This window comes from Chrysochloris asiatica, unplaced genomic scaffold (genome assembly GCF_000296735.1).
Source record: "Chrysochloris asiatica unplaced genomic scaffold, ChrAsi1.0 scaffold00138, whole genome shotgun sequence".
NCBI classification, from domain to species: Eukaryota; Metazoa; Chordata; class Mammalia; order Afrosoricida; family Chrysochloridae; genus Chrysochloris; species Chrysochloris asiatica.
Window position 1 is genome coordinate 6623994 of NW_006408656.1, and position 9533 is coordinate 6633526.

Sequence of the window (9533 nt, forward strand, 5' to 3'; positions counted from 1 at the left end):
ATGCATGCAAAACACTAACTTAGAATCTAAGAACAGACAAGAAAAGAGATCATCCCTGCCCTTTAGAGAGAACTTAGAATTTAAGGACAAGTAACACAGTACTTTGGACCTAGTAAAATAAAGTTCTAGATAAAAATATAACTTTTTAATGATAAAAGATCAGTTTACAGCTAAACGGAGACTAAAATCATACCAGTCAGGTTATGAATATAAAAGACAGAACAAGGTGGTGGTTAAATGCATCTCACAGGAAGAGAGGCTACAAGACAACTTTCAAAAGAGGAAGCGAAAGGACTCATTCACTAAGGACAAATGGAGACTAAAATAACCCATGCCCACAGCCACCGAGTTGAATTCCAACTCAGAGTGACCCTGTAGTACACAGTAGAACTGCTCCATAGGGTTTCCAAGGTTGTAAATCTTAACCAAAGCAGATTATCACATCTTTCTCCAGCAGAGGAGCTAGTGGTTTTGAACCACCAACATTCTGGTTAGCAACAAAGCACTTAACCAGTGCACCACCAGGGCTTCTGGGATTAAGAACAGGAAGTCAGAAAACTATTCAAAGGTTTTGAGTACTCACATGTACCTTTTCCTAGCCTGAGTCTCAGAAACCAGACTTAAACTTCAGAACCATCTTGCCTGAATCTACAAACTCAGAAATGTACACATACCAGCTGTCTGTGTGAAACACATCAGCTATTGTTTTCTGCTCTATTCAACTGCTTGCAGAGATCCAACAGGAACAATGATGTAGTAGAGCCTTATCTTTAAAATATTGATTTATCACCTCATACATAAATCATATTCTGCTAAGCATCATAAGATATTAAGAACCAAATATTAAAATGCATCCATTCACTACCAGTAACAATAGAAATAACATACACCGAGTGCTTCTCCATGCTACACATTACACTCAGCTCTTTTTAAATCAAAGCAAAGGTCACAGACACTGAAAATCCTGCGGAGCACAGTTCTATGCTGACACACATGGTGTCACCATGAGTTGGAATTGACTTACAAGCTTAATGGGAGTCCTGGTGTGGTGCTATAGGATCAGCACTGAATCCCTAACCACAACGTCAGCAGTTCAAACCTACCAGCTGCTCTTCAGAAACCCTATACAGGGGTCATCATGCATCGGAACTGACTCGACAGCACACAACAACACAACCCTAATGAGGTTATCATTGCTTTTTTAAGGCTTGAAGAAACCAAAACCAGGGAAGTTAGATAGATGTCCAAAGTCACAAAACTACTAAGTGATAAGGCCAGGGCTCGGACCCAGGCCCACCAGATGCCAAAATCTGTGTTTTTCATATGATTACACAACCCTCAACGGCACTTAACAACAACACAACACTACCTCATGCCAAAAATCAAATTCCCAAGCAGTTCAATTCAAATTGTTCAATTCAAATAAAATTGAAGTGAGCAAAAATTATTGTACCTGTAGAACAATATAAGAAAGAAATAATGGAGACTATTTTGTTGTTTTTAATGTTCTAAGATAAAAGACAAATTGCAAAAGATTCTGTGAACAAGAGGAAAAGAGGGTTTCAAACAGTATTCCTAAATTAATCGTTTGAGAGGACACCCGTTTATTATAATTCAATATAGTGTGAAGGCCTTCTTTAGCCAATCATCTAAACTTTCAACCCTGAGGTGCTAAGCCATAAACTGACCTGGAATGCTAACCCCCAGGTCGGCTGCTCAAACCCACTAGCCGCTCTTCGGAAACCATACAGAGGGCCAATATGAGTCGGAACAGACTCAACAAAACTTAATGAAAACAAAGGCTGAGCTAAGAGCTAAGGATTAACCATCTATCTTATTAAAGCACTCAAACTCAATGCTAAAGGGCTGTAACAAGTTTGATTTGTCAAAACAGACACCAGAACTAGGGCACTCAAACAAGCACCGTCTGTTATTTACAGTCTCACACGAAGGTGCTTCTAAAAGGTCGTGGAAAAATGGGATCAAAAGATAATGAAAAATTTCCACAAACTTCCAACAATTTCTCATATAAGTCATTCTTCCAATGAATTTGTCTGGCGTTTCTCTTCCGGGGCTACCCTCAAAACCAGTTTACAATCACTCTATTTTTTCAATGTTGTTGTTAAGTGCCATTGAGTCAGTTCCAACTCATAGCAACCCTGTATAGGGTCTCCAAGGAACCGTGGTGGATTTGAACCACCGAACTTGGTGATGCAAACTGACCTTACAGTCCAGGACATTATTCTGCAGTGCCACACCAAGCCTTCCAAAAATACATACATACGTGTTTTAGGAGATAGATCACTTAGACAATGCCTGCTTTTGGTTTACTTACAATTCCACATAACTCCTTTCCTTAACACATTCCTCACACTAAGTACTACAACTGCTTTTGTAAGTGCTGATACAGGGATAGCCCATGCATCTATGACTATGCAATGTATGCAGGGTGCTTCAAAAAAGCCCATCCACCGTCTGGGAGAGGACGCTATAGCAGTGTGCTTCTATAAAGATTACAGCCTTGGAAACCTTACGGGGCAGTTCTACTCTGTCCTATAGGATTTGTTTTGGCTCCGTTTCCCAATAAAGATAATTTACCACTACCGTGGAGTCAATTCAGACTCACAGTGACCCTGGACAGGGTGTCTGAGGTTATAAATCTTTACAGGAGCAGAAAAGCTCATCCTTCTCCCATGGAATGGCTGGTGGTTTTGAACTGCCAACCTGTGGTAAGCAATCTAAAGTAGGGCTCCTTATTAAAGCTAAGGGAAGAGTGATTTACCAATTTGAGTGGTTTTTTTTTCTGTGGTTTGATTCTATCGCCCGCTCCTGAGACTATAAAAAAAAACCTCTATCTGATATTTATGCAAAGTAGACCTTCCCTTTACCTCTTCAACTGTTCCCTTCTTCCCCACTCATAAACAGAATTTACTTCAACTTCCAGGAATCATGCATGGTAGAGTAAGAGGGTTGGCAAGAAGAAAAGGGCCCTCAATGACTTAGACTGTCACAGTGACTACAGCAATGGGCTCCAACATGGCAACGATTGTGAGACAGGCTGTACATGCGATCAACAGGAGTCGGAACCACCTTGACAGTACCTAACAACGACAGCAGCATCCCTTCACCATCAAGGTGAACCCTGTGCCTCGCTTCAAGGGCTCCCGGGACATGGAATGAAATGGACAGAAGAAAGGGAGGATGTGACTATATTTGTTGCAATTGTGCTCAGAGAAGTGTTCAAACAAGAAAAGGGAGGATCCCTTCCTGTAAGTATTATTTTATCTTAAATACCTTTCCAGTTGTCATCTTTGGACTGTTCTCAGACACTAAAAGACTTGGGCCCTGCTGACATGCCACAGAGGTATGGGATTAACTTCCTTCTAAACTTCACTCTTGTGGACAAACTGCACAGTCTGCTCTAATAGCTACACACTCCAATTTTTATTTATAGTACTCTGTTGCCCTTTTTCACAACAACGACAAAGCAAATAGCTCCCTCTTTCCTTGGAAGGCAGTCTCTGTGTATAACTCTATTGTTAGTACTGATTTCTCTACCAGACTAAAAACTCCTTGAAAGCTAGCACAGTATCCTGCTCAGCTTTGTACCCCGAGCACACAGTAGGCACACAATAAATGTCAACATAAAATCAATGTCAGCTGAGCTGAAAGCACGAATGATGGATGCGAATGAGGTTTTCAAAGGAGAATCAACAGGACTATTTGGAACTGTGAGGTAGTGTTGACTAAGAGAAAAAAATTAGTTAATCACTTGTGCAATAACAGTAAAGACATTTAAATCATTCGAAGGTAACAGATGCCACAATTATAAAGCAGCTTAGGATAATGGTACTTATTAGATGTGTTACTTTAGATAAAACACTTAACCTTTCTGAGTTCAACTTTTTCCTTCTGTTAAACCAAAAAAAGGACATAGGGGATGGTGGTTGTTGCAATAAAAATAATAATACCTGCTCTATTTAAGCATGAAGTTGTAGTGAAGCTCAAACAACATAATGTATAAGAAGTATCACTACACAAATATAATGTCTATTGGACAAATTTAAACAATTCTTACCATTTAGTGCTACTTTATGTGTATATACTAACTAAATCCTAAGAATTAAAAAAAAAATTTTTTTAAAGAGTGAAACAACTAAATAGTTGAGTAACTAATCTCTGAAAAAAATTCAGAAAACAAACATCACTGTCAGACATATAGTGGTAATAATTATTGTTGTTGTTAAATGCCATCAAGTCGGTTCTGACTTATAGTGACCCTGCACAGGGTTTCCAAGAAGTGACTAGTGAGTTTGAACACCAACCTTGTGATTCAAACTGACCTTGTGAGCCAATGCTTTATCCCACAGTGTCACACCAAGACTCCAACGATATTGGTGGTGATGGTGGTTTACGTGCCATGGAGTCAGTTTCGACTCATAGCAACCCTGTATAGCATTTCTGAGGCTGTAAATCTTTACGGGTGCAGAAAGCCTTATTTTTCTCCCGTGGAACCTCTGGTAGTTTCAAACTGCCGACCTTGAGATTAGCAGGCCTGACTCGTCACCACTATGCTACCAGAGCTCCTTTCAAAGATAACAGTAATAACATAAAAACAATCCATGTGGATCCTGAAAAAATTTTCAAGCATGGAAATATTTGTAGACATCTATCTATTCATCTATAGAAAAAACTCATTGGTTATATGTAAATCCTATTTCCAAAGGCTTCCCTGACAGTTGCAGGTGGTTCTTTTTGGTGCAGAAGCAGAAGACTTCAACCCCCAAGTCTGTGGTAACCTGCCTGAAACACTGAACACATCACAAGGGCTCTGCAACACACTCTGCGGCAAACAGCCCAGTGGAAACACAAACCTGCATCTCAGCACAGAGTTGGCTGATCTATGTCCAAAGCCTGCAGCTGAAAACACAGGCAAGCACAAAGAATATTATTAAACAGTATATACAGCTTAGACTATCACAATCATTAGGATCGACTACAGCCTGAACCTAAAGAAAATAAATAAAATAGAAAAATGAGATTATGCACCAATGCCAGCAAGGCACAACAAACACAGTTAAACAAATATTTTTGTCAGAGGAATAATAGTATAGAAAGAAAACAGTTTTTTTCTTTTAAAAACTCAGTTCAAAATATGCTGGAGACATCACACATTAAGACTATGATATGTAGATTTTGGGGCTGTTATACTGTTTTAATTAATTTCATTTGCATCCCTAATAAATAGGCCCTGTCTAACTTCTTCATTCAACTACCCTGTGTACTTTAATCAGGAGCCTAAGACAGATGGCCAACATACGGACATTGCAGAACTAAGGTTTTTCATTGTATTTTATTCAGAGTTATCCACCGCTATGACAGTACAGTATAATACAGGGTAATACACTAAAAACCTAGAAGAAACAAATTCAAAGTAAGTCATATGCCAACCAAAACAACCCTGCTTTGGAAAGCAAAGTGTTTTTGTTAAAATGTTAAGCCTTAGCCTTCACAGTTTGTAAGAGCTTCACACCTTTCTGAAGAGAAAGGTGAGCTAATCAGTCTTGAGTCCTAGAAATAGTTCCTCAGAATCATCTCTAGAAACACCCAGAAAACGAAAACAGTAATCAGCTGGAAGCAGATATACTGAATGAGAAGGAGCTTCCAGGATTTCCCTCTCTGTGTAAAAGCAATCAAATCCTATTTTTAATCTAGCCCTGATGCAAACACCCAAACCTCTCTCTTTTTGGCTAATCAAAGCTAGCAGATTTGTTAAGATAAAGTAACCTTTAAGAGTCACATTTGAATGAAGTCATCACAGACTTAATGACAATGCTCTAGTGTAGAAGAAAGATTATCTTGAGATGTAGGACCAGTGGTATACAAAGTCCCCCCATTTTGGACACAACAACAAAGTTTACAGAAAAAATTACACCTTAACCAACTAAGGCTCAGCCATGCAAGTTTGCAACTGGGTCCACCTGGTAAATAATTCAACCAAAGACAAGCAAAAGGAGTCTATCTTCCCAAACACTTCACATCAGCAAACTCATCTACTGCCAGTGATTCTGTGGAATGGCCAAAGAATAACTTCCCAACAGATCAATTGAAAAATAATACGTTGGTAATTAAATGCAGGTGAAAGCAGCACCTTCTTATATACAGGGCAAATCTGGAAGGGTTATAAAAAAATAATAATGATTTCTTTCAATGACTGACTAGGTTCATAGTACTCAAATCTACTTCTGTTTTTTTATTGTAAAGAGTTGGAGAGGTGAGGAATCGAGGCTATAATGCCTTGAAAAGTAAACAAAAAGTCAGCACTGTCTTGGGAAGCTGTCACCTTCTTCCTTTCCAATCAGCAATTTTTAATCCACTTGAATAAAGCTCGGGACAAGGCCCTTTGGCAAGGAACTCAATAAGAATATGCAACTCTGAGGACACCCCCAAAGTACTGATAATCAAGCTTGGAAAAAAGGCTGCTTTTGTCTCGAGGTAGCCTAGGATAAAAACAGGAACTTTACAGAGAACTGATCCCAACTGCACAAGCCAAATCACATGCCCACAACACAGCACTGGGTTTCTCTCATTGTTGTCCAAGGGACTTCTCTAATACTGACATGATTTATTCCGTTCTTGTAATTCTCAAAATTACCCTACTCCCTCCTCCTCGTACCAATCCATAGTCAAAAGAAAGAAGTGCCAGCCAGGATTTGCATATAACCGGTAGCCACCTCTCTCAGACCCCCTTAAAGACCAAAAGGCGATTCGCTGGGGAAAATTCAACCCAAAATTTAGGCATTAGGAAGGAAAACCTTCTGACAAAGGTGGTCGTTGTAAAAACAGCACTGCGCTGCTCTCTGGTTAATGCCACTGTTTCGTTTCGAATCGCCCTATGACCCTCAATGGCTCACCCTGCTTCTGTCTCACTCCTGTCACTGGGGAGGCAGCTTGCATTGTTACAGGAGGAAGAAGAAATGCTGCGGATTTCCCATGTGTCTTTCTCTTTATTTCTTTCGGGGCGTGCGGGGTGAAAGATAAGCAGAGAGCACTTCCCTCAAAAGGACGGAGGAAAGGAGAAAGCTGTCAGCCACCCTGCTGGCAGCTCTCACCCCCACCCTGCCCAGACGCCCGGGCAGAAGCAGGCGGGCACAGCTTTGTCTCGGGCTTGGGGGGGAGGAGGGGCAGGGAGCGCAGAAGCAGCCCTGGCCTGGGGAGGACCTCTCCCCGAAGCCCTTGCTTTTTTACCCCCTCCACAAGAAAACAATGAAAGCCACGGAAACCCACTTCAGGCGGTAAGGGAGGAGGAAAGACAACCCCTTCAGAGCCAGGGCCAGATTTCCTGCACTCTCCTCCCCACTCGCTCGCACAGCCAGCAGGGCGCGCGGCAGGGACCCGCTCTCCCGACTCTCCCAGGATCCGCAGGGCGCTCGGGGCGCGCGCTCCCCCCACCCAGCTCCTACCCTCAGAGAGCTCCAGCTCCAGCTCCGCCAGCTGCGCCCGCACTTCGGGAGGCAGCGCCGCCACCGCGGCCGGCGAGGGCTCCAGGCCTCGCTCCGCCATCCCGGCTCCGCCAGCCACACTCCGGAAGACAAGAGAAAGGGCCGAAGGAGGGACGGGCTGACGCGGGTCCACACCCCAGCTACAAGATCCTACTCCGGCCACCGAGCGCCGCCAGCGCTACCGCCGCCACCACCGCCATGAGCGAGGGTCACGTGAGCTTGGAAGCCCCGCCCCCGGGCCGGTAGAACGCACCGCCTCCGCATCCAAATCACCCCAAGAGCTCGCAGGCTTACGGCGCCCTCTACTGGGGAGCTCTTGAAAAGACGAGTGCAAGTCGCTCACTTGGAATTCTCCGCAAATGTTGCTGATGTCTGCTTACCAAGTGTACATATAGCACTTACTCCTTGCGAACTCACTAGCAAGGAGTTTTAAGGGACCCTGGACCTTACTTTGCCCAGCTCAGTTGTTCCCTTCACTTAGTAGTACGTGTCTTTGCCTTGCCCTTCTCAATTTCCCGCTGATTGAGACCCATTTTTAAGAACCACCTCCTAGTCTCAGATCAGCTACAGCATTTTAGACTCCAAGGGGAAGAGTCTATTCTTCCTGCCTAGATAGCTAAAGATTTACAAGTGGTTATTTAGTCAAAAATATTACTTTGATTCACTATAAGGAGCCCAAACATTTGTATATTTTTACCAAGAACTTATAGGAGAAATAGTGACTCATATTCTGTCTTACAGTATCCTTCCTTCCTTCCTTCCTTCCTTCCTTCCTTCCTTCCTTCCTTCCTTCCTTCCTTCTTCCTTCCTTCCTTCCTTTCTTCCTTTCTTTCTTTCTCAAAGCTCCCTGCAAAAATGGCAGCAACCATCCCTTTCCACAACACTCTCTTCTCAGTTGGGTTCAATAATTCAATACAATTGCCACACAGAACTGATTCCATCCCCTCAGCTATGGGGCTTATTAGAGAAGTTAACAGGATAAAATACAAGCTGAGAAAATGCTTAAGACACAGTTCTTTTAGTTAAGACAGCCTCTCCTCAGCCATGCCCACAGACCTCTCCCTCTGGCCTCAAGCCCCTTGAAATGGACTGCCTTGATCAGCAATATTTCAAAGATCTTTTAGGGCTGCTGATAAATGCCCAAAGGGCACTCTGTTCTATAACCTTAGCACAAAGACACTCCGCTTTCCTTCTGTGTGTCAGCAAACCTAGTTCCCCAACTAAGCCTACTCCACAAGTGAGTTTCCGGCCCAAAGGCACTGAGCTTTACTTGCTCTGTTGACTGGGAAGCTCACTACTCTGTGTGCTGCTCTGGATCTTGGTTCTGGTGTTGCTGCTCCTCTGCCATTCCTCTACTACTCCTCCAGCATCAGTTTTCAGTCCCTGGGTTGAGGAGGTTCAATGCACAGGGCTCACAGAATCCAAAGGATGTAATCCACTCCTAGTTTTTCTTCTTTGATGGGAGTACGATTCCCCTTCTTCTTCAGAAAGGGCTCCTTTCATACCCAACAGGATGGCAAGATTAACCAATCACAATTAGCCCTGTTAAGTATTACTCACAATTGAACCACTTCATCAGCATCTTCCCCCACCTTCTCTTACCCAGACCCATCAGGAAAAAAGCATTTTGTGGGAGTTATAAAGATTATGGCTAGAAGAGACATTGAATTATTACCCTCCATACTCTCCTTCATGAGGGATTCCATAGTTTTCACTTCCTTTCCATGCTTATCCAGATTTGGACCTTTTAGGAGAAAAGACTCTACTATCTATCCACTAGATGTTTCTAACCAACTTTTCATATCTTTCACAAGCTGTAGGGGAAGGGGATTTGCTTTTAAATTGAAAGAAAAAAAAAAAAGACAACAGGAATGTGGTATTGGGCTGATGAGAAAGTGAGCTTTGAAATGTCCTTTTAATCACAACAGTTAAATGGAAGGAGAATCCATGGATCCTCTAGTTTACTTGCTGCCGAGTTTTTTTCACTTGTATTTAAAAAAATACAGAAATGGCTACAATCATACATTGACA

General features: G+C 42.4%; 1 protein-coding gene across 1 annotated transcript in view; it reads right to left on the bottom strand.

Annotated features, from left to right (window-relative positions):
- The window catches only part of DIP2B (DIP2 disco-interacting protein 2 homolog B (Drosophila)), a 287973-nt gene extending 280256 nt beyond the window's left edge, over nt 1-7717 (bottom strand). The window contains exon 1 of the mRNA XM_006870048.1: nt 7464-7717. Coding sequence (XP_006870110.1) covers nt 7464-7563 — 100 coding nt within the window. The 5' untranslated portion in view covers nt 7564-7717. The remainder of the gene's footprint in view (nt 1-7463) is intronic.
- Nucleotides 7718-9533: the final 1816 nt, after the last annotated feature.